Source organism: Cygnus atratus, chromosome 7 (genome assembly GCF_013377495.2).
Source record: "Cygnus atratus isolate AKBS03 ecotype Queensland, Australia chromosome 7, CAtr_DNAZoo_HiC_assembly, whole genome shotgun sequence".
NCBI classification, from domain to species: Eukaryota; Metazoa; Chordata; class Aves; order Anseriformes; family Anatidae; genus Cygnus; species Cygnus atratus.
Genome location: NC_066368.1, coordinates 15,178,387 through 15,200,759, shown reverse-complemented (window position 1 = coordinate 15,200,759; position 22,373 = coordinate 15,178,387). Strand labels below are relative to the sequence as shown.

Sequence of the window (22,373 nt, the reverse complement as noted above, 5' to 3'; positions counted from 1 at the left end):
CGGTGGGCGGGGCGGGGGGAGCGGAGCGGAGCGGCGCGGAGCGGCGCGGCGCAGGGCGGCCATGACGGCGCACGGCTTGGCGCTGCCCCTCGTCCTCTTCTCCGCCTTCTGGGGGCTCGTGGGCGTCGCCGCCCCCTGGGTCGTGCCCAAGGGGCCCAACCGCGGGTGAGCGGCGGGGGGGAGGGGGGGGGACGACACGGGACCGGACCGGCGGGAGCCGGGCTGGGGGGAACGGGAACGGGGCCGGGCCCCGCGCCCTGACCCCGCTGCCTCCGCAGGGTGATCATCACCATGCTGGTCACCGCCGCCGTGTGCTGCTACCTCTTGTGAGTACCCGGCCTCCCCCCCCCCCCCCCCTCCCCTCCCGCCTCCCCGCGCCTCACGGGCCTCGTCCGTCCGCAGCTGGCTGATCGCCATCCTGGCGCAGGCCAACCCCCTGTTCGGGCCGCAGCTGAAGAACGAGACCGTGTGGTACGTGCGCTTCCTCTGGGAGTGAGCCCCGCGCCCCGACGGAGAGCGCCCCCCCCCCCCGCCCCTCCAGCCCGTCGTCACCGTGAGTGGGCAGGGGCGGCCGACGCGTCCCCGAAACCGCGGGGTCGGGCGCTGCGGGTGGGAGCCGCTTCGGCTTGCGGGGCCGCGGGGTGCCGAGCGCAGCGTGGGGCTGCTGGGTCCCTGCACCCCCACCTGAGCGCTCTCTGAGCGGGCGCAGCTCGGTGCTAACGCCTCCCTTTCTTCCTCCCCCAGCTCCCGCTGCTGCTCCAGCGTCTCCCCTCCCGCCCCAGGCAGAGGTCCCAGAGGTGCTGGGCCAGAGGCCGGCCCCGCGGCCCCAGCGCACCCTGAGCTCTGCGCCCCTGCCTGGGATGAGGAGCTCGTGCAGGCAGGAACCTCCCTGCGGTCGGTCCCCGGCTGCGGCTGGCAGGGGCGCGATGCGGGAGGTGCTGGGGTGTCGGGCCGGGGGCTCTGCCTGGCAGCCTGGGGCTGGAGGGGGGCCCTGTCATCACCTCCCGCCCCAGCAGCGAGGGTGCCGCAGTAGTGTCTAGGTACCGCCGTCCCTCCCACCCATGTCCTGAGAACTTACGGAGTCGTCCCTTGCCCCTATTTATCAGATACGACTTATCTGTATTTATTTATTTGTCTGTGCTAAGTTTGTGTTGTGGAAATAAATCCTTTTTTCGTAAGTGATGCTGGAAGCAGTCACTTGCTGCTTGGAGGCAGAGGAAGTCTGGGCTTTGTTCCGATTATCTCCCTTCCCCCGTCACCTCTAACCCTGCTCTTGCAGTGAGAACAAGGCCGGGATCCTCAACTGTTGAGGAAAAATGGCAGCACATGAGTGCAGGGCAAATTTTATCCTTGACGCCACCCGTATGGTAGTCCTTCGGGACTGGGGTCACGGATAAACCACGGCATGTGCCAGAGGGAGACTCGGGTACCTGCTCAGCTGGTAAACAGCTGTGCCTGGGCCCTGCAGGAGCTGTCGTAGCTGGGTGGGCTGTCACCCAGACAGTGCCTTCAGTCCCTTCAGTCATAAGGCTGAGGTGTAAATAAGGTAAAAAGCAGAGAGCAACATCTTCCAGAGGCTTGAGGGGGCAGGCTCGGTTGCCTTGTCTTGGGAGGAAGGAGGTGGGCAGCGTTATTTGGAAGGGTCACAACAGCTCGGTGAGCTCAGCTGTGCGGAGCAGCCACTGGCACGAAGGCGCCTCCCTTGCCCCACGCCTGCAGCAAGTCCCAGCAGCGTGAAACGATGCTCGGGCCCGCAGGCGTGCTGCCAGCCCCACGCTGTCGCTGCTGGCTGGATCTCACTGGAGCACAAGACGCCTGCTGCATGGCTCGAGGCTTTTTTTTTATTGCTACAGGAACGGTCGCAGGTGAGTTCAAGTAAAAGCGAAGAACTTGATTCGGTTGGTCAGGGCTCCGGCCCCAAAGGAACGGGGCTTGTGCCGGTGCCCGGAGGGATGCAGAAGGCAGCCCCCAGCCCTGAGCTGCCCCCCCGCACCCCCAGCACGGCTGGAGTGAGGCGGCTGCCCCGGAGGCAGGCCCAGCCTGCGTTCACGGGGCAAGAACCACTGGTCCTTGCACTTAGCGCCCGATTAACCGTGGGACGCCCCATGCTTAGGAGGGAAGGAATGAAAGGAAGCACAGCCCGCTTCGGTGGGGCCTTGGGAAACAGTCCCTGAGCCCTCAGCGCCGCGCCTGGGTACCGATTAACGCTGCAGGAGGATTGTTCTGCGGGGGAGGGGGCTGTGGCGGACAGCACAGCACCAAGAGGGAGGGCTCTGAGTGCGGGGTCAGCCCCAGCAGAGCAGCTCGGGGGAACTTTTGGCTCAGGGGTTCCTGCAGTAACGTTTTGAGCCCCGATGCTTGCACCAGCCTGGGGAAAGGCCAGCCTAGGGCAGCGGGCCGTAGCACCTCCTCACCCGGCTGCTCTGCGACCTGCTGCCTGAGTCAGGGGATAGCCTGCTCCTTCAGGCTACGGCCCCGACTGGGCTGCCTCAGGTAAGTCCTGCTTCTCTGAGGGACCAGCAGGGGCTGCAGTTTGACCCTGCGGTGGCAGCAAAGGGCTTTGCTCTACCCCCTGCAGCAAGGTGAAGGCCAGAGGCCAAGGAATGCAAAGATTAGGACTGGGGCGAGGCTGAGAGGAGGGCTCCGTTGCCCGTAGCCGCCTCGGCCCCCAGCCCCTGGTTCTGAGGTGGAGATGAAGGAGCGCAGAGCTGAGATGGTCCTCGAGGAAGCGTCCGAGCCCTGGGAGCCCAGGCTGCCGCTCGGTCCTGGTTTTGCTGGTGCAGCTGGACAGCGGGCGCGCCCCCGGTGTCACGGCCCGTCCGCCTGGCCCGGCGGCAGCAGCACCACCTTGTCCAGCCACAGCACGTCGAGCTGCGCGGCGCACTGCTGCCGCCGGTGGATGCGGCGCAGCCGCAGGAGGTAGAGGACTATGGCCAGCGCTACGACCAGGATGCAGGCGAAGAAGAGATAGTGGTTGTAGACAAAGGAGAGGCGCAGCCACGAGGCGTGCGCTTGCCGCATGCTCTCCTGCCGGAGATCCCTGCAGCGAGGAGAGTCAGAACCAGGGGTGAGCTGCGCTGGGTACACAGGGTACTGCTGAGAGCCCTGGTCCTGCTGCCACCCCTCCCCTCACAGCTGGGCTCTGGGGCGCGGCCCCGGAGCTGATTCTCCTCCTTCCTGCATTACCTGAGTGGCAGAAACCTTGTCTTGTAGAGGATGGCGCCCAGCGTCCACTGCACCTCCCGGTCGTACACCAGCTGGGCCGTGCGCAGGCTGGGGTAGTCCGGGGGGAAGCGGAAGCCCCGGTGAAGGACTTGGTACATCCAGGCTGACTTGAAGCACTGATACCTGCGGGCAGCACACAGGAGCGTCAGCCGGACTCCAAGGCAGAGCCCACCGAGCCCCCCAAGCTGGTGAGCCCCCCCACAAGGGGGTACAGCCACGGCCCCTTACTTGACTCGGTGCTCGTCCGCGTGCGACGAGTAGAGGCCACCGCGGAAGCGCTGGGTCAGCACCTCCCACCTCTGGCTGCAGTACTCCTGGGGGAAGGAGAAGTCGGGGTTCGGAGCAGAGGAACGTCCCCCGCTCCCTCCCAGCACCGTAACGGTGCCTCCCTGGGCCGGGGCAGCGCTCACCTGGGCAGCAGCAGTGAAGGTGGGGGCGTTGTAGCGGCCCCCCATGCGCAGCACGTCCTCGGTGCAGTAGAAGAACTCGGAGAAGCCATAAAACTCGCTGTTGCTGAAGTCAATGGGCGCTTTGTAGGCCCCCGTTAGGGAGTCCTGGCTGCTGTTGGGCCCCCCGAGGAGGGGCTGCAGCAGCTTGGCACAGGCCTGCCAGTCCCCTCGCCCGCGTATGTACAGCGTGCGGTCGCCCCTCGTCACCGTGTCCTCCAGCCCCACGGGCAGGCAGGGGTCCAGGAAGGGGGTCTCGGCGCTCAGCCCCGTCTGCTGGCCGTGCAGCCTGCGGAAGAAGCGAGAAACGAGAGGTGAGGAGAGAGCCGGAGGTGGGCACGCGACGGGACGATGTGCTGAGCGAATCCCTGCTGGAGGAGGGGAAGGCAGCGGGCGGCGGCGCTGATAAACCTGCTGGGCTCCGAGAAGGGCAGCGCTCGGGCGCCACGTGAGGCCCCAGCACCCGCTGCTGGCACCCAGCTGCTGCCAGCGTGGCCGTGGGAGCCGTTATCGCCGCAGGTGGCTCCTGGGGCAAATCCAAGGGGGAGAGGGCGCTGGGAAGGCCCCGGTGTCCCCTTTCACAACGGGGCGCCTCCAGGCGCGGCAGCGGTACCGGTTGCGTGCGTGGGTCTGGTTCAGCACGAGCTCCTCGTAGCGCTGCCGAGCGAAGTTGCCCCCGAAGCCCAGGAAGGTGTTGACGTAGACGCGGTACACGTGGCCGGTGTGCTGCACGTCGCAGCCCAGGTTGAACTCCGCCAGCAGGCTCTTGGCAGCCTCCTCCTGAGGAAGCAGAGGGCGGCGATCGGCGACGGCCCGGGGTTTGCTGCCGGCGCCGTCCCCTGGCCGGGTACGCACCTGCTGCGGGGAGGAAAAGGCTCCGGAGCCGGGCACCTCGTAGGCGATCTGCAGGGAGGCGCCCCCCATGTCGAGGATCCCAACCGTGCGCTTCCGCACCAAGGACTCCGCCTGGTCCCCCAGCGCTACGGTGACCACCGCCGCCTCCTCTGCAACCCGCAGCGGCCCGTCAGCGAGGGGCAGCGGGGCGTTTCCTCCCCCCTGCTGTCACCCTGCTGCCCCGCAGCTGCCTGGCCGTGCCCCCCTGTGCCCTCCGCGTGCAGGGACTTGTCGCTGCAGGCAGCGCCGGTGCCTCCTCCCCCTGCCCGAGGCTCGGGGGCTTGGCGTGCACGGCGGAGGTCAGGCAGCCGAAGGGCCGGACGCTGCCTGCTCCCACGCTCACCGTCCTCGTGATCGAAGCGGCCCAGGACGAAGTTGATGCCAATCCAAGCGTAGACACCTGGGCAGGACAGAAAGGGGTTGCCCCCAGGCGGAACGCAGGTGCTCCCCCCCACAGCCGGGCTGCGGCTGATGCCAGCTGTGTGCGCTCCTGGCTAGGGCACGGGGACGAGGCAGCGGAGGTGGCAGCAGCTCCTACCTTCCTGTTTCCCCGAGATCACTTCTGCGTGCGATTTGGAGAAGAGGAAGTCGAACTCCAGGGGTATGTTTCTCACCAGGTCATCCAAGATCGCGGCTTGCTGCCTGCCGGGGCGCAGGAGGGGGTCAGGGGCCCGGTGACCCCCCCCCCCGCCCCGGGGAGCTGTTCCACGCGGAAGCACCGCGGAGAGGAGCGGTTCCTCTGCAGCGTGCCCCAGCACCCTCCGGAAGGAGGAACCTAAAGAAGCTCCGGCTGCTCGCTTGAGGCTCCGAACCAAAGCGTTTCCTCTCGAGGACGCTGCGACGCTCCGGCCCTGCCCAAACTTCCCTCCCCGCAGGCTCCAACCCTCCTCCAGCTCCGGCTGCTCGCTCCCGGTGATTCCCCCCTCCCCGTCCTCCCCCCCGGGGCCGCAGCCGTTCCCCGCCGCGCTCACCTCTGGGGCAGCAGCCGCATGCCGGCGGTGCACAGGACGTACAGCGGCGTCTCCCTGTGCTTCGGGGCCGGCACGTGGGCGGCGGCGAAGCGCAGCAGGGGCCGCAGGTAGGGCGTCGCTCGCTCCGGGGCCGCTGCCGCCACCGAGATCCCTGCGCGGGGCACGGGCGAGCCGTGAGCCCCGAGCCCCCGGGGGGCGGCGCGGTGCCGCCCGGTGCCGCACGTACCGGGTTTAATCTTCTTGACGACGGGCCGGCTGCCGCGGTCCCGCATCTGCCTGATGTCCAGCAGGTCGTGCGGGTTGCCGTTGTGCGGGGGCCAGAAGTAGACGAAGACCCGGGAGCCGCTGCTGCCGCAGTCCACCACCACGCCGTAGCTCAGCGCCGCGTCCTCCGTGTCGGTGGCCGCCAGCTCCTCCAGCCGCGACAGGTACCTGCGGCCACCGGGACCGGTAACAACCCCGGTGTCGCCCCCCCCCCCCCCGGTGTCGCCCCCACCCCCCCCGGGCACTCACCTCTCGCCCCGGCGGGGCGGCGCAGCCCAGCGGCGGGGGGCGGCGGCGGCCAGCAGCAGCAGCAGCAGCCCCGCGGCCGCGGCCAGCCCTAGCGCCACCGGGCGCTGCCGGGACCACGGGCACGGGGAGCGGCACGGCGGGCAGGGCACGGAGAGCCTGCGGGGAGAGGGCGGGATCAGCGGCGGCACCGGAGGAGCCCCGGGGGGGGCACAGGGCGAGGGTCCCGGTCCCGGTCCCGGTCCCGGCGCTCACCGGGCCATGTGCCCCCGCCGCGCATCGCCACCGGCACCGCGGCCACGTCACCGAGCGCCCCCTCCCCCGGCAGCCAATGGGCGCCCCCGGAGCCCGGCCCCGCCTCCCCCCCCCCGCCGCGTCCAATCGGTTCCTCCCCGCGGCCCGGCCACGCCCCCCCGGCGCGCCGCCCAACCGGAGCCCCTCCCGCTCCCTCTTTCCCCCGTGTGACGTCACCCGCGGACTTTCGTCCTATCGCGGCGCCGGGCCAATGGGAGCCGTCCAAATAAACCGCACGCGCCGGGGGCGCGGAGTGACGGGCCGCGCAGCCAATAGCGTCGCGCCGTCCCCGCGCGGAGCGGAACAGGCCGCCAGCCCCGCGGGCGGCCCAAAGGTCGCGGGGCCCGCCGGCCAACGGGCTGCGAGAAGGGGCGGGGCGAAAAGTTGAGGCAGCCAATAGGACCGCCGGGCGGCCGGGAGGGCGGGCGGCCATTGGCCGGCGGGGCGGGGCGCGGCGGGCCGGGGCGGCGGCGGCGGCGGCGGCGGCGGCGCCATGGAGCTGGGGGCGGGCGCGGGGGCGGGCGCCAGCCCCGGCGCGCGGGGCGGCGCGGAGTCGGGCCGCGTCCTGCTGCTGCTCATGGGCGGCGGCGGCGGCGGCGGCGGCAGCGCGGGGCGGGCGCGGCGGGGCGGCGGCGGCGGCGGCGGCGGGGCGGAGGAGGCGGAGGCGGGGCCCGGTGCCGCTCCCGGTGCCCCCGAGCCGCGCTCGCCGCCCGCCCCCGACTACGAGGCGCTGCCGCAGGGCGCCGCCGTGTCCACGCACATGCTGGCGGGAGCCGTGGCGGGCGTCATGGAGCACTGCGTGATGTACCCCGTGGACTGCGTCAAGGTGCCGGCACCGGCACCGGCGGCGGGGCCGCGGGGGGGGGGGGGGCGGCGGGGATGGCCCCCGGGAACGGGGCCGGGCCCGGGCCTGGTGGGGCGAGGGGGAGGGGGAGGAGGGAGGGGAGGGGAGAGGGTCGGTACCGGGGGGTGTTGGGCCTGGGGGGGTCGGACCGGGGGTGTCAGACCGGGGGGGTGATTGGTACTGGGGGTGTTGGACCGGGGGGCGTGACCGGCACCGGGGGGGTCGGACCGGGGTGATCGGTAGCGGGGGTGTTAGACCAGGGGGTGATAGGCACCGGGGGGAGCAGCACCGGAGGGTGATCGGGACCGGGGGGGCGTCGGGCCTGGGGGTGATCGGTACTGGGGGTGTTGGACCGGGGGGTGATCGGGACCGGGGGCGTCCTAGCAGGGGCTGATCGGTACCGGGGACACGCACCCCGGTGCCCCCGCCCCGGGCCGCAGGGGTGACGGGCCGCCCGCCCGGGGCTTGCCTTTCAGACGCGGATGCAGAGCCTGCGGCCGGAGCCCGCCGCCCGCTACCGGAACGTGCTGGAGGCCCTGTGGCGCATCGTGCGGACCGAGGGCGTCTGGAGGCCCATGCGGGGCATGAACATCACCGCCACCGGAGCCGGCCCGGCCCACGCCCTCTACTTCGCCTGCTACGAAAAGTTAAAAAAGACACTGAGCGACGTGATCCACGCGGGGGGCAATAGCCATGTGGCCAACGGTACTCGTCCCAACGGGGCCCCGCCGCCCTCCTCCGGGGCCCCGCCAGGCGCGCGGGGCGAGCGGGGGCTGGGGACGGCGGGGAGGGGAGCGGGCAGGGGGCCGCGGGGCGGCGGGGAGGGGGCAGGCAGCCCCGCGGGGGTGGCGGGGCCACGGATGTGCTAAAGCCCTGTGCTCTCTCCAGCCGTGAGCTAGCGGTGCCGGGCGGGGTGAAGCGCCGCTCGTGCCTCCGCCCGCTCCTGCGCCCGCCCCGAGCTGCTCCCAGGTATCCGTGGCTCGACGCAGGTCAGTGGCCAGCCGCCGGCCCCCGAGGACGGATGCCCGCGGACGGGAGCCGCCGACGGACGAGCGGGGACCGGCCGCGGCCGCGTGGGTTGGTGGCGCCGAGCGCGGTCCGGGAGCCCGCCCGGTGGGTTCGGGGCTGGTGGCGCTGTGGCGCCCGGTGCTTTTGTCGCCGCGCTGCGGCCCCGGGAGAGCGTGGGGATGAGGGGAGTGCAGGCGGGCGTGCAGCGAAGCGCTGTGTGGTTCCTCCTCCCGCGTGGTGCTGGGCGTGGGGCACAGCGACCCTTGTCCCGTGGGAGCCCTGCGAGTTGGTGGCCCGCGAGGGCTGGGACTGAGGGAGTCCCGGCCGGCCCACGAGACTTGACAGACTGCTGTGCTCCTCTTCTTCTCTCTGTTGAACTCTTTTCGGGTGGGATTTGCTGAGGACCAGCCCGCCTTCCGGACAGGAGATGGAGGCTGCCTTTGGATCTCGCCCTCTGCTGCAGGGGGACTTCCTCCTTTGCTTTGGCGGGGGACTCGGGGTCGTGGTGGAGCCCCGGGGTCTCTCGCCACCTCCTCCCCTCACATGTGGCAGTTCTTGTTTTGCAGGTGCAGCCGGGTGTGTAGCGACGTTGCTCCACGACGCAGCGATGAACCCTGCAGAAGGTAACGATGAGCCTGCCCTGCCGGGGGGTCTGGGAGTGGGATCTGCCCGGGCTGCCCCGGTCCCTCCGTGGCCCCCCTGTCCTTGTTGCTCGCCCGACCGCAGGGATCCTTTGGGGGGTCAGTATAGGCTCCGTTTAGGGAGCCCAGCGGCTGCCAGTTACAGAGCTGGGAACGTGGGATTCAGAACGTGGGATTCCAGAGCTGGGATTCGTTCTGGGGAGCCCAGCAAACCTCCAATGAGGAGGAGTAGGGGTTTTCGCTACTGGCAGCTACCTGGAGCAGCAGAGAAAGCAAGAGAGATGTGATCTTACTCTTAAAGTCATTCCAAGTGCGTTGAAACCAGACAACGCTGCGGTTAAAGCTCCTTGGGAAGATGTGATGTGGTTCTAGGCGTGTGTTAAGGATGAAAAAGAAAAAGCTGAGGTACAAAAGGCGCCTTAAAGAAGTCTGGAGAAGAGATAGCTTAGGAAATGTTTGGAAGGTACTGACTTTGTTAAGCTTGGTTTGAAAACAGGAGGAAGATTTTTAATTAACTAACGTCTGTGAAGGCGGTGGGAGGAGCGGAGGGGGAATAACGAGCATAGATCAGCGATGAATAGACTTGTTCCTCTTAAAACTGCGAGGCTTGGGACAGCGGGCGAGTAAAGAGCCGCGGTAGCAGCTGCGGCGGCGCGCACGGTGCTGAGCGGGGCCGTGCCCGCAGCCTGGCAGCCCCAGCCGGGAGCCCCGCTGCCAGCTCCAGCTGACCCAGGCTCGGGGACTGCCGAGCCCCCGCCGGGCTGTCGCTCCCGAAGAAATGCCTGCCGTCAGCAAGGCCTCCTCCTGCCTGCCCGCCCGCCGCTGGGCTCTGACCCTCGGGAGCAGGCAGCTGCTTTGGCTGGTCTGTTGTCATTCCTCCCCTGGAGCTACTCTTCTTACCCCGGCTGTAATATTTGCAGTCGCATCGTTTTTGGCTCCTGCTGGTCGTGTTGAGTTAGGGGAGGCCGGACACGGCTGGAGGCTGTGCTGGGCTCCGCTCCTGTGCGAGGCGGGGGGGGGGGCGGAAGTCTGGAAAATAACAGAATAACTGCAGGGGGGTTCCTCTGTCTGCGCAGTAGGTCCGTAGGGGCAGGTGGGGAGAGGTGGGTCACGTGGAGCGGAGGGGGGTGCACGCATCGGATGTCGAACTTCACACCTGGGTACGAGGACGTTCCCTCGAACGGGCTGCAGGGTTTGCAGGCGGTGCAGTGACGGCGACGCCTTGCGCAGATGTACGCGGTACAGCCCTGCCGGGACGCCGCTGGCCGGAGCGGTCTGCCCTGAGCTCCCGAGCCAGCGTGACTGAAGTCCTGAGCGCCCGCAGGGAGCCCGCCTTCACCCTTACCCTTTCTCTCTCCTCTTCCTCTCTGCGCCTGGGTCCCGGCTGCTGCTGCTGCTGCTGCTGGCTGCTGCCGTGCGTCCCAAGTGGTCAAACAGCGGATGCAGATGTACAACTCGCCTTACCGGCGCGTGACGGACTGTGTACGGGCTGTGTGGCGCAATGAAGGGGCTGGAGCTTTCTACCGCAGCTACACCACCCAGCTCACCATGAACATCCCCTTCCAAGCCATTCACTTCATGACCTACGAGTTCTTGCAGGAGCAGCTCAACCCCCACAGACAGTACAACCCAGGCTCCCACGTGGTCTCCGGGGCCTGCGCTGGGGCTGTAGCTGCTGCTGCCACCACGCCTTTGGACGTTTGCAAAACGCTGCTCAACACCCAGGAATCCCTGGCCTTGAGCTCCAACATCAGCGGACACATCACAGGCATGGCCAATGCCTTCAGGACGGTGTACCAAGTGGGCGGTGTGACTGCCTACTTCAGAGGGGTCCAGGCCAGAGTCATTTATCAGATGCCCTCAACGGCAATCGCCTGGTCCGTGTACGAGTTCTTCAAGTACATCCTCACCAAGCGCCAGGAAGAACGTCGGGCTGGGAAGTGAGCCAGAGCTGAACCCGACTCCAGACCTGCTTCATCTCCCCTCCTGGTTTGTCTTCTGACCCTCTCCCTTTCGGTTTGGTTCGTGTTGAAGAGAGGGGGCAGCAAAGCCCTTTGGGGTTTAGCAACGCCGTTTCTTGCCCGGGGCTGCTGCAGCTCCGCTCCAGCTGCACAGCTGGCTCTCTCCCGGGCCCTCAGAGATGTCCTGCTGGGAGCCGCAGCCCAGGTCACGTCCCCTGGCACTTCGGTGGAGCTGCGCTCCTCTCCTTCCCGTAACAAAAGCCTCCTCTGCTGCAAAGCTCGCCCCTGCTTGGAGGGGAAGGTGAACGTCCTGCCCTGCCGCTGGCAGGGCCGCAGCTCAGCTCAGTCGCCAAGGAGGGGGCAGCGGCTCCGCCTGGGACGCCGGAGGCTTTGTCTGGCTTTTGGCTGAAGCAAAGTGTAAGCCTTGCCGTTGTCTTGTAGCACGCACACATGACGCTGACTGCCCTGGTGGTGGTGGTGGGTGGGGAAGGATGGCACTTGAGGAGGGGAGTCGTAGGTTTGTTAATGTTCCTGCTCTTGACACCTCCAATAAAAACAGTTCTGCTCTATTGTCGCGTCCCCTTCTTGCTCTCGGGTGGCGCGAGACCTTTCTGACTGCCCGGTGCTGGGCTATTTTGGGGGCTCTTGGTAGGGTGGCGGGTGGGATGCTGTCTGCCAGGGCCCTGGGAGCAGCAGCAGGCTTGGTGAAGGCCCTTGTGTGAAGGACAGGACGTGTCTTTCTCAGCAGTTTGATGGAAAAAGGCGTTAAATGGTGGAAGAAAGTCTGGGAAAAGCAGTGCTCTCAGCCCAGCCCCCTGCTAAGTCTCTCCGTACAGCCAAGTACCCGTTACCGCAGCCCTGCGCCACCGCTGCCGTCACAAAGCTGGACGGGGCAGGTCAGAGCGGCTTCACCCCACAGCAGCGAGGCCGAGAGTCCTGCACTACCCGGCTGGGAACCGTCCTGCCTCTCCCCTGCAGTCTCTCCCCTCCTCGGGCCGTGTGCCAGCCCCACTGGCCAGGCAGCAGCGACCCGGGCAGGGCAGCAGCCGTGCTGTGTCCCCTGCTGGCTGCAGGGTCTCGTCCAGGAGGGACCACCAGAAGGGCGGTTGTTGGGACCTCGGGGAGAAGCTGCCAAGGCTTCGTGGCTGGGGGCAGCGGGCATTTCGGTGCGGGGTGGCACTGGAGGGCCCTCGCATGGCTTCTGCGCTGCCCTCACATGGGGGATTTGGGGCTCAGCACAGCTCCTGATTTGGGGTAGACCAGTTTGTGCCTTGACGGGCGTTTTAAAACCCTACGAACACGGTTGCTCGATATTTTCTCCGATTTAATAATATAACAGTTTTTTATTTTTTTTTAACTGTTTTCTTAGCCATGCTGACCCCGATTTCTTTCGGAGTCCCACCCAGCTCTGGACCAGCGAGCCAGCACTGAGGGGCCGTGTGCTGAGCTCCGATGCCTTGCTTACTTGTACCGCCTTCCTTAGCCCACGGATCCCGTTGTGGGGTGCCGTGGGGACGCCTGGCCCCAGCGGGGTGCTCCCTGCGTGCCTGCAGGAGGGGCATCCATCCCACGGATGGACGGGCCATGCCTGAAATAACTCCCTGGAGGAAATGCGCTCACAGCCCTGGTATGTGCTGTCTGCCAGCGTCCCTGGGGGCTCGGGGCTGCCCCGCACGGGGGTGCTGGGGGCTCTGCCCCTCGCACCCTGCCTGTGGCGAGGGGAAAGGGGCTTTGCTGCCGCTGGGAAGGCTCAGGGCTGGGTGAGCAGGGCTCGCCCTCGCCGCTCGGGGTGTCCCTGGGTATGGAGGGGACACGGGGTCGGCACCAGCCCTGCGTGGTTGCGTGCCTGCCCGCTGCTCCCCGCCTGGGCCGCGGGCTCCTTGTGCCCCGCGGGCTCCTGTGCCCGGCTTGCTGCGCGCAGGCAGGAGGATCAGCCACTCCTTAAAGAAACAAAAGCCACCGGAAAGCCGGTGAGCCTCCGGTCTCCCCGCCATTTCAGCAGCTGGGGCTTTAAGAAATAACCCGAGTATTGCAAGATTTGGCAGCCCTGCGGCTCCTCCACCCAAGAGGGAGGAATCCGAGCAGCAGAAACGGCCGGGAGAGACCGAGGGAGGATTAGCGGGCAGTGCGGGGCTGGGCTCTGCCAGCAGCAGGAGACGGGCACGGCCCAGCTCCGTGGGGCCAGGGCAGAGCCGCAGCTTCGCCTCCAGCCCTCGCGCCGAGGCCGTTGCAGATGCCTCGGAGGGAAAGGCACAAACACAGGCAGGGGCCGGGCAGAGATTCGTGCTGTTAAATCCGTCAGCCGCTGGAAGAGGCTCTATAAATGTCAGCGGGCGAAGGCATGATTGAAGGCGACTCCGGGATGAGGAGGGGTGTTTCCAGGAATAACTGCCCGCAGACGTGCCGGGGGAGGGAGCGAGACCCCCGGGAACGGGGCTGTGATAACTCAGCACGGCACAGGGAAGCTATTGGCCTCCCTCTCACCGGGCCATGGCCTGCCTGCTCTGCTGGGGCTTTGCCAGCTCACCCAGCAGCAGCAGGGCACTGCCAGTGCCCGCAGAGCAGCCCCGGGGTGGTGGCACTGCGGGGACAGCAGTGCTGCCCGGGAGCGGCCAGGGGGCTTTCCAGATATCTCTTTTGGCCAAGCCATGGAAGAGTGGAAAAATCCCCTGTCCTGCTGCCATCTCCTTCCATCCTCGGAGCTGAACCTCTGCCCTGGGCCAGCGGCCGGCCCGAGGAGCGGCTCCAGGACCACGCACGGGCCGTGGAGGGCGGGAAGGAGCGTGCCTGCTGCTGGCGCTGCCTGCAGCGTGCGGAGCTCCTCGCCCCAAGACGGCTTCAACTCAAGCCCAGCGTGGGTGCAGAGTGGGAAACTGAACTGGGCATCAGGGATGCTCAGAGGCTGGTTCACACCCACACACCCTGTGCAGCCCGTGGCTGTCAGGGGGTTGTCTCTGTGAGGCTCAGGGCCCAGTGGGGCTTGTCAAGGGGAGCTTCAGGGGCCCAGGAAAATCCCTCCTGTCTGCAGCTTTCAGATTTGCCTTTTAATTGTGTTGACGAGGCTTCCTTAGGTCCTCTGGTCCACCTCCGGTCCTGCTGTGACTGAATGCATTTGGGTCCATCCCAGCTGAACAGAAGTCCCACTTTTGCCACCTCTCTTAGCAGGGTGTTTAGTTGATCCCCTCAGCTATTGCCCCTCTAACTTGTAGGGTTTTCCCCACTACGGGTAGTGCCAGAAACACCTCCTGGGGGAAGGCTGCTGCTCTTGGTTTCTCCCTGGTGGTGATGGTGCCGTGAGCCCTGGGCACAGGCTCCTGCAGTGACCAACCAGCCCCTTACCCAGCACCTCCAGCCCCCGCTCGTGGTGGTGGCATCCCCACAAACACGCTCCCTGCCCGCAGCGAGGGGATTTTGCCTTCCCTGGGGGGCTCCGCTGGGGGTTGGGTGCCCCAGCTCAGCCGTGGCTGCTGCCCTTCCCAGGTCCTGTGACGCCTCCTTGAAGCCCCGCTGCACGAGGATGGGCCTGTGGCCTCCTCGGCATTTGGCTGTGCTTCATGTGAAATCCCTCCTACAGCCTCTTCTGAGTAACCGGGCTATTTTTGGCCTTCCAGCAAGTGAGCCGCGCTCAGCCCATCGGAGCTCCGCAGACAACCCGATTCACCCCCCTGCAGGATCCCCAGCCACGTCCAAGCCTTTGCTGTCCTTCGGCCCCACGTCCCATTGCCCCTCCGGCCTCATCCTGCTGCTGGTGCCAGGCGGGATGTCCCCGAGCAGGGCAGAGCGGGGCAGCACTGCCAGCCCTGCCCCAGGTGATGGACTTGGGGGCACGGCAGCCCTGCCGTGGCACGAGCCCAGGCTATTTCGGGCAGCCCCTGTTTGCCTTGCCAGGAGTAGCTGGAGCTGCAGCGAGACCCAGCTGCCCGCCGGGGTAACTCAAGATGGCCGAGTGCAGGCTAAGGGCAGAGCTGGGGGATGAGCTGCTTGGGCCAGGGGTCTCCTCTCCCCCAGGGCAAAATGGGGAGATCCCCTCAGCGTGGCTGTCCTGTGCCTGGGGGGCTCCTGAGCAAATCCAGCCTTGGGGGCTGAGTCCAAGCCATCCCTTTACCAGCCCGGCTTGGTGGCAGACAGGAGGGGGACGTGGGCACTGCCTCGCTGCGCCACATCCCTGCCTGCGCCCTGCACCACCCCAAAATTTCCTGCCCCAGCCCCTCTGCCATGGGGCAGTCGGTGCCTGCCAGCCCTGCTCAGTGGGAGGGGGAGGTCTGGCGCCTGCGGGGAGCAGGGGGGTGCCCTCGCAGCCTCCCCCAGCCCCGGCTGCGCTGCTTCTGGGATTCCTCAGGGCTCTGTCAGACCCCAATAAAGTTATACAAGTTCTCATGACCCCACGGCCCTGCAGCGGTGGTAAACTCAGGAGCTGGAGCTGCCTGGACACAGAGCAGACGTTGCCTCTGGTGGGCCCTGGGAAGCTGCCTGCTGACCCTTGCTGCTGCTGGAGCAGCTGGGGGACAACCCCTGCCCGTGCAGGTCCCAGGCAGCCCGGCTCTGCCGTACATCGCGGGGATGCAGGCAGGAGGGGAGCCCAGGCTTCGCCCAACAGCCTGAAAGGTAAAGCCAAGGCTGAAAACCTGCTTTGTGGGCACTTAAGAGGCCATCCAGAGAGCCACCCATGACATCCCATGGCTGGGTCTGCTCTCACTGTGTCTTCGTCTGTTGGGAACATTTTGGGGCTGTTCCTGGCCCTCGTTTCCCCGGGGTGCTTACGGCACAGGGGCTGGCGTTGTCTTCGGGCAAGGCACAGACCGCGTCCAGCACGGCACGGCGGGTGCGAGGAGAAATGCGAACCCAGGCCGTCTTCTCTGCCCCCAGCACCTTTGGGTGCCCACCAGAGCTGGGCAGCCCGTCGCCTGGAGCACGGCCAGGGGCTGTAAGAAGGGCCAGGAGCGGGGAGCCGGGCCAACACCGGGCCGCGGCTCCAGCAGGGGCGCAGCTCCCTCTGCAGCCCGGAGCTGTGAGAGGCTGCAGGCGCTGCGCACGGCGCCCGTCCCCGCTGTCCTCGGTGTCCTCGGTGTCCTCCGCGTCCCTGGGGCAGGACCGGCGGCGGCAGCGCGGTGCCCGGAGGCTGAGGGCAGAGCGGGGCCGGGGGGGGGGCTCTGGGGATGCCGCCGGCCTGGGGGGGGGGGCGGCACCGCTTTGGGGTGGAGAGGGGCTAAAGCTCCCCGGCTTTTACAGAGCCAGCAAACGGCCGGGCACAAGGACACGGCAGGGGCCGGGGGAGGTGCCGAGCCCCCCAGCACCGACCCAAACCCAGCCGCGGGGACACGGGGACACCGGGGTGCCTGCCCCCAGCCCGGCCCCGTGCGCTTGCCGATAGGTGGCGGTGGCGTATCTCGCTTGGGGACAGGCCGGTGCCCCGTGTCCCGGCTGGGAGAGGGGGCGTCCGGGGGTCCCGGCCGGCACCCACAGCCCCGGCACCCCTGCAAAGCCTGTGCTGCTTTTATTGCGCTGCCCCCAGCCGGCCAGGGGTGCGGGTGGCCTTCGGATGGTGGCTTTTGGATAGGTGCCCTCCGGACTGCTCTGCGCTGCGGGGCACACGGTGATGGGGTCTCCTCGGGCGGTTTGCTTCAGCCCCCCCCGGAGCAGCTCTGCGCCCGCTCTAACCAGTGCAGGGACCAGGCTGAAAAACGCAAGAGCCCCCCCTGCTAAGTCAGGTGTGGCCATCTCGTGGTGCGCTGGGCAGGCTCGAGGAGGGTTTGGGGCCATCAGTAACTCATCCACGAAAGATAGACAGGTCGCTGGCACTTGTGCTGGTAGGCAAGTGGTGTGAGAAACCCCCGCTGCACAGCACAACCACTGATATTTTAATTTGTTCACCCAATCCATGGCTGGCCGCAGCTTTCTCAGCACTGGGGAGTGCTTGGGCAGCAACCCCTCCTTGTGTAGGCAGGGGGGTGCTCCCAGAGTACTCCCTCGGAGCACTGAGGGCTCCTGTGGGGTCCCCAGGTCCCTTCCCCCAAGCCCTCAGTGGCTGTGCCTGGGTTGGAGCGGGGTCTGCAGGCAGCCTGGGCCCCCGTGCGTCTCGCCCTGCGCCCAGGCGAGCTCCCTGCTGATGCCTGCAAGCGCACCGTGAACCGGGAAGGGTGAAGAGCATGAGGGGGGGAGATGACTGCAAGGCTTGGAAGGGAGAAGTGGAAAAAGATGTCGGGAAGTAGAGGAAGCCAGAGCACATCTGCGGTGCTCCAGAGGGAGCTGTGCTGCTCCTGTGCGATCCTGGGCAGGACAGAGGCTGTAGGAAACCAGCTGCAACTGGGGTTTGAACAGCCCCTTCCTGGCAGTTGCTGGAGCCTAGTGGAGAGAGGCGAGATCTGCTCATGGGCTCCTCCTTGGCCAGGAAGCCTGGATGAAAATCAGAATTTGAGCCCACGCAAGGAGTGGACCTGAGGCCTGGTGGTTAAAGCCTGGCCTCCTCGTCCAACCCTTCCTTTGCCTTAAGCCAGCGCGTTGTTTTGGGCAACCTCAGCCCTGCCCAGAATCAACCAGCGCTTTCAGTGAATCCCCCTGTTTGACTGGGATGGAACAACACGCGACCTCTGCCCCTTGACCATGGTTTTCTGCCTCCCTGACGTTCCTCCAGCCCTGCCACCACCACCACAGGACCACGCAGGAGGGAGTCCCACCGATGCGCTGCACCCCTCGCCTCGGGCGCAGCCAGCAGCACCTCGCTTCGGCGCAGGGCGCCATGGGATGAGGTGCGTCACGGGCGGGCGCTGCCTCCAGCGTGGCCACGCAGTGACTTCCCTCCATTGTGTCTCTCCTCCCTGGGCCGCTTGGCCAATCTGCGGTCTCCCACCACCTCCCTCCCACCGGCCTCCGCCGGCTGTTCCTCCTCTTTGGAGCGCTTCACTTCCGCCGCCCCGCTCCCAGCTCCCCAGCACCGCTGGCCGCTCCGTCCTCCCCATCGGCTCGGGGGTCTGGATCCCTCCCACCGAGCCCCTGCCCCCCTCCCACCCCCCCAGCCTGAGCTGGTGGGACAGCTGGGATCTGTCCAGGAGCGGGGCTGGCTATGGTGGACATGCAGGAACTCCCTCCACCGTGCCTCAGCAGCCTGCAGCCAGGCTTCTTGGCATCCCTTAGGCCCTGGAAGAGCAGCGGCTGCGTGCTGGTCTGGCCCCGGGTGGGGACAGCAGGGCTGGGGAGCACACACGGGTGTCACCGGGCATAAGCAGGGTGCCCACAAGACTGAACTCATGCCTACGGCAATGCTTGGGGCTGTTGGTGCTTCGTCATGCCGGTACTGCCTGGCGTTGCCTGTTGCAGCAGGGCCATGATATATGTGTGTGTGTGTGTGTGCGCGCGCGCCCCTTTGCTCTGTTCGAGTGGCTGCACTCCAGAGAGTGGTTGCAGGCGCATGCATCTCAACCAGAGCCTCTGGGTGCTGCTGGGGGTGCGGTGGGTTTCTGCCCATCTGTCACTTACTTGGAGGGGCTGTGCCAAGCGGGGAGCTCTTCACGCACGCCCCAATTTTGGAGGAGGTTGTGCTGCGGTTTCCATTCCTCCAGCTTGCTCACCGAGGCGTGAACTCGCGCGGGGTCCCCTATTTTTACAAACAGCGGTCTGGCAGAACGTGGAGGAAAATGCAGCTCTTTCCTATGGCAGAGACAAATCTCGGCTCGCTGCTGCCGCGGAGGGAGGACATTGCCTATCTTTGTTCTTGGCTATCCTGTTTCTACCCACGAGACCGCGGGGCCTTAACCGCTCATCTCCGAAAGCCAAGAGCGGAGCCTGGGCTTCCTCTCCCGCGACACCTTGCTGCCATCCAGCAAACAATCGCCTGGGCGTGCCGCATCCTCTCCCAGCGCCGGCCCCGCGAAGCCTCCCGGCCGCGGGGTGGCCGCGGGACAGGGCTGCCGAGCCGAGCCGTGCCGAGCCGAGCCAGGGCTGGGGCCGGAGCCTGCTCGTAGCCCGGGGCTGCAGCTGTGAATTTCTCCGGTGGTTTCCGAACGGTGCGCGCTTAACTCGCACGGTGCAAAAAATAATAATAAATAAATATATATATATATATATCAGCGCGGGTTTTAGCAGCGCCCGTGCCCGTGAGCTGTGCGGCGGCGTGCGGCAAAGCCCAGGACACGCGTGGGGAGGAGGGCAGGACGCGGTGGGCACCGCCGGGCAAGGGGAGGCACACGGAGCCCGGGGCTGCGCCCGGGGAGGCTGCACACCTCTCCCGGAGCACCGGCGGCGCGGCTGGGGGGGCGTGCGGGACGCTGCGGGGCAGCTCCCCGCACCGCCGGGGCGAGCCCACGGGGCTCCGCAGCCGCCCAGCCGCTGGGCCCCGCACGGCAGCGGCACGGCGGAGCCGGCACCGCCCGAGGGCTCCGCGGCGGGGCCGCGCCCGGGCCGGGACCGCGGCTGCGCTCCCCTCTCACAGCTCCGGGCCGGGCCGGGCCGGGCCGGGAGCGGCCCCGCAGCCGGTCGTGCGGGTCTCGGCCGCCCCCTCCCCCTGCAGCCGAGCGAAGCGGCTGAACATGTAGCAATAATGCCCCGGCATTCAGGCTGCCCGGCCCGGCCGGCCCTAATCAGCGGCCCGCGGACCCCCCCTCCTCTCCCCCTGCGCTCAGAGAAAGGGGAACAAAACCCAGCACGTTTCTGCAGCCCCCGCGCATAAAGCGCCGGGCCCGGGCCTCAGTGGGGGGCAAAGCGGCCCGTCAATCTCGGCGCCGGGGCCCCTTTGTCCCTCGCCTCCCTGCCACACCTTTTGTTCCCGAATCCAATAAGCGCCTATTCCCGCTACCTTCCTCGGCGGCTCCTTTCAGCGCCGGCCCGGCGGCCACAATGGGCCGGCTCTGAGCTGCTCGGCCCCATTCAGCGCCTTGGCACGCTCACAATCCCGGCCCGGCCGCCCTGCCCCGCGGGCACGGCGCTGCGAGAGCCCCGCCGCCGCCGGGCACCGGCCCCGCCGGGCCCCGGCCGCCGGGCGAAGGAGGAGCGGGCGGCGGATATTGCACCTGGTTTATTGACTGACTCCGCGAGCTGGCGCTGGCAGTAACCGATACAGAGTAGATAGAGGGGCCGCGGGAGCCCCGGGCCCCGCCGTCGGCTTTTTTACAAGCAAAGCTGCTCCGCTGGCGCGGCGCGACCGGCTCCGGGCCGCCCGTCGCGGCGGCACCTCGGGGCGGCGGCGCTTCGCGGGGAGCTGGGGCAGCCCCGGCCCGCCGCTCCGCTCCGCTCCTCTCCGCCGCCGGCCCGCCCCGCGGCCCCGGGACGACCGGGGGCCCGCCGCGCCGCCCCTCCGCCGCCGCCGCCGCCGCCTTCGGTCCAGGGCTGCGGCGCGGCTCCCGACGGCGCTGCGGGGCCGCCGGGCCGTGCTGCCTTGTCCGCTCCCGGCCCTGAGTGCGTGCGGGCTACCAGGCCCGGATGCCCTGCAGTGCGCCCTGGCTGCAGGACGGCCCCGCCGCCGCCTGGTGCAGGGGCTGGCCGCCGCCGCCGAAGCCCCCCAGGCCGCCCACGTTCACGAAGGGGCCGGCGGCCGCCGCCGGGCTGCAGGCGGCCTGCACGGAGGCGCCGCCGGTGCCCGCCGGGTAGGTGCAGCCGTAGCCGGGGTTGTAGGAGGCGGCGTTGCCGTAGCCGTAGGCGGGGAAGCCGTTGTAGGAGTAGGGCCCGTTGTACGCCGAGCTGTAGCCCTGCGAGCCGCCGAGGCACGGCTTGCCGTCGCGGACCAGCACGGGCACGGCCACCCTGCGCGGCGGCGGCGGGGCCGCGGGGCCGCCCAGCTCCAGCGACTTGTCCTGCCGCTGCCGCTTGCACTTGTAGCGCCGGTTCTGGAACCAGATCTTCACCTGCGTGGAGGTGAGCTTGAGGCTGCTGGCCAGGTGCTCCCGCTCGGGCGCCGACAGGTAACGCTGCTGCTTGAAGCGCCGCTCCAGCTCGAAGACCTGCGCCTGCGAGAAGAGGACGCGCGGCTTCCTCCGGCTCCGCTGCTTCGGCCTCTCCGCCTCGTCCGGCTTCTCCGCCGCGTCCAGCGGCTTCTTCAGGGCGCAGCTCTCTGCACGGGGGAGCACAGGTCACGGCTGCGCCTCGCCCACGCCGGCCGCCGCCGCTCCCGACGGGCCGCACCGGGCGGCGGGAGCCCCGCGCCGCGCACCGCCCCGTGCCCCGTGCCCCGTGCCCCGTGCCCCGTGCCCCGTGCCCCGTGCCGCGCCGCTGCGCGCCCGTCGGGGAACCGCGGCTCGGGCCGGGAGGCAGCGCCGGGCCGGGCACCGGCACCGTGCTTGCGAGCCGCCGGTTCGGGCGGCGGGGCCGGGCGCGTCTCCGCTCCTCCGGGCCGGCTGCGGAGGCACCGCGGCGGCACCGCTGGGCCGAGCCCCGGGGCCGCGCCGCGCTCGGAGCCGGGCACCTGCTCGCCCGCCGCCTCTCCCCGGGAGGGCTCCGCCGCACCGGGCGCCGGTTGGGCCTAACCCGGCCCGTTCCTCCCTCCCCTCTCCGCTGGCGAAATTTGGGAGCCGGGGCCTGATCGCGGCGCGGCCCGGTGGAGGCGCTTCCCGGGGCCGCGGAGGCTGCGAATTCCCGCAGCCCCTGCTCGAGGTGCTCGGGGGACGCGGCGGGGCCGGGGCTCCGTGCCGACCGACCCGGAGCGAACCGCGGGGAACGGGAGCGGCCCCGTCCCGGCGGGGCGCGGGGGGAGCGCGGCGGCGCCGATACTCACTCGGGTCGCGGGCCGCGGGGTCCAGCTCCTCTCCCGGGCCGGGGGCCTCGCAGGAGCCGCGCAGCACGGCGTGCACGTAGCTGTCGGTGGAGATCCGCGCGTCCGCCTGGCCGCCGGGCGCTGTCAGGTAGGACAGCTTGTCCTCCTCCTCTTCCTCCTCGCCGTCGGAGAAGCGGGCGCCGTCGGCGGCCGCCAGCAGGCAGGCGGCGGGGTGGAAGTGGTGCTCCAGGTGGTGCGGGAGCTGGGCCCCATAGTGCGGGTCCTGCTGCTGCTGCTCCAGGTTGAGGATGTCTTTGACAGAGAAGGGGGTGGAGGTGACGGGGCTCGGTAACATCATCGGGGCAGCGAAGCAAGCGGCCGGGGAGTCCCGCGGGCCCGGCGGCGCTCGGGCTGCGGCTCGGCGGGGAGCGCCGCGCCCGGTGCGGGGGGAGCAGGCAGCGCCGAGAGACGAGGGGCCGCGCCTGCTCCTGTCTAAGTTGCCTCCATTAGCCCGGCGCTGGGGGTCTGCGTTTTGTTACAGCTTCTGCAGGGACAGCCAAGGGCTCGGGAGCCTCCTCTGCCCCGGGCCGGCACGTCACGGCGAGGAGGGGCCGGGGGCCGGGGGCGGCCTCGCCATTGGAGGGAGGGGGAGGCAGAGCCGGCCCCCTGCCCGGCTCCGGCCGCCCGGCCAGAAATAGCAATGTATTAAGGCTGCGCTCGGGGAGGCCGCTTCCCCGGAGAGCGCCCCGCCGGCCCGGCACCCGCCCGCCGGGGCACAGCCGCGGGCTCGGGCATCGCGCGCCGGGGTCGGGGACCCCGGAGAGAGCCGCGGCCGCCGCCGCGCCTCCCAGTGCTAAGCACGTGTAGGTAGGTAGGGACCCCCGCCCCGGCGCGCCCCGCT

General features: G+C 68.7%; 4 protein-coding genes across 8 annotated transcripts; 2 read left to right on the top strand and 2 right to left on the bottom strand.

The window, feature by feature from the left end:
* The first annotated feature begins 15 nt into the window (after nucleotides 1-15).
* On the top strand, nucleotides 16-1,216 carry LOC118247618 (V-type proton ATPase subunit e 2). 2 transcript variants are annotated; one of them, XM_035545780.2, is made up of 4 exons: nucleotides 16-165; nucleotides 279-326; nucleotides 403-471; nucleotides 745-1,216. In XM_035545780.2, exons 1-4 carry the CDS (start codon nucleotides 62-64, stop codon nucleotides 1,031-1,033), a joined length of 510 nt encoding a protein of 169 aa, XP_035401673.1. In that variant the 5' UTR covers nucleotides 16-61; the 3' UTR covers nucleotides 1,034-1,216. The 2 variants fall into 2 exon arrangements, with proteins under 2 accessions (XP_035401673.1, XP_035401769.1); XM_035545876.2 differs by having other exon boundaries at nucleotides 403-553; nucleotides 745-894.
* ENTPD7 (ectonucleoside triphosphate diphosphohydrolase 7) lies at nucleotides 1,213-6,391 on the bottom strand. 4 transcript variants are annotated; one of them, XM_035545099.2, is made up of 12 exons: nucleotides 6,302-6,391; nucleotides 6,050-6,205; nucleotides 5,763-5,968; nucleotides 5,537-5,687; nucleotides 5,104-5,207; nucleotides 4,909-4,965; nucleotides 4,527-4,675; nucleotides 4,285-4,451; nucleotides 3,636-3,960; nucleotides 3,454-3,539; nucleotides 3,187-3,348; nucleotides 1,213-3,040 (listed from the first exon to the last, which is right to left on the bottom strand). In XM_035545099.2, exons 1-12 carry the CDS (start codon nucleotides 6,307-6,309, stop codon nucleotides 2,809-2,811), a joined length of 1,803 nt encoding a protein of 600 aa, XP_035400992.1. In that variant the 5' UTR covers nucleotides 6,310-6,391; the 3' UTR covers nucleotides 1,213-2,808. The 4 variants fall into 4 exon arrangements, with proteins under 4 accessions (XP_035400992.1, XP_035400907.1, XP_035400749.1 ...); XM_035545014.2 differs by having other exon boundaries at nucleotides 5,537-5,968; XM_035544934.2 differs by having other exon boundaries at nucleotides 1,425-3,040; nucleotides 3,454-3,960.
* Nucleotides 6,392-6,803: 412 nt separating this feature from the next.
* Nucleotides 6,804-11,363, top strand: SLC25A28 (solute carrier family 25 member 28; the record flags this gene model as incomplete). The annotated part of the gene is made up of 4 exons (XM_035545184.2): nucleotides 6,804-7,166; nucleotides 7,661-7,889; nucleotides 8,759-8,815; nucleotides 10,260-11,363. Coding segments are annotated over 4 exons (1,167 nt in total), but the record flags the coding sequence as incomplete, so codon positions are not given.
* An 8,829-nt stretch (nucleotides 11,364-20,192) lies between these two features.
* NKX2-3 (NK2 homeobox 3) lies at nucleotides 20,193-21,830 on the bottom strand. Its single transcript, XM_035545397.1, has 2 exons — nucleotides 21,494-21,830; nucleotides 20,193-20,833 (listed from the first exon to the last, which is right to left on the bottom strand). Exons 1-2 carry the CDS (start codon nucleotides 21,828-21,830, stop codon nucleotides 20,193-20,195), a joined length of 978 nt encoding a protein of 325 aa, XP_035401290.1.
* Between the last annotated feature and the right edge of the window lie 543 nt (nucleotides 21,831-22,373).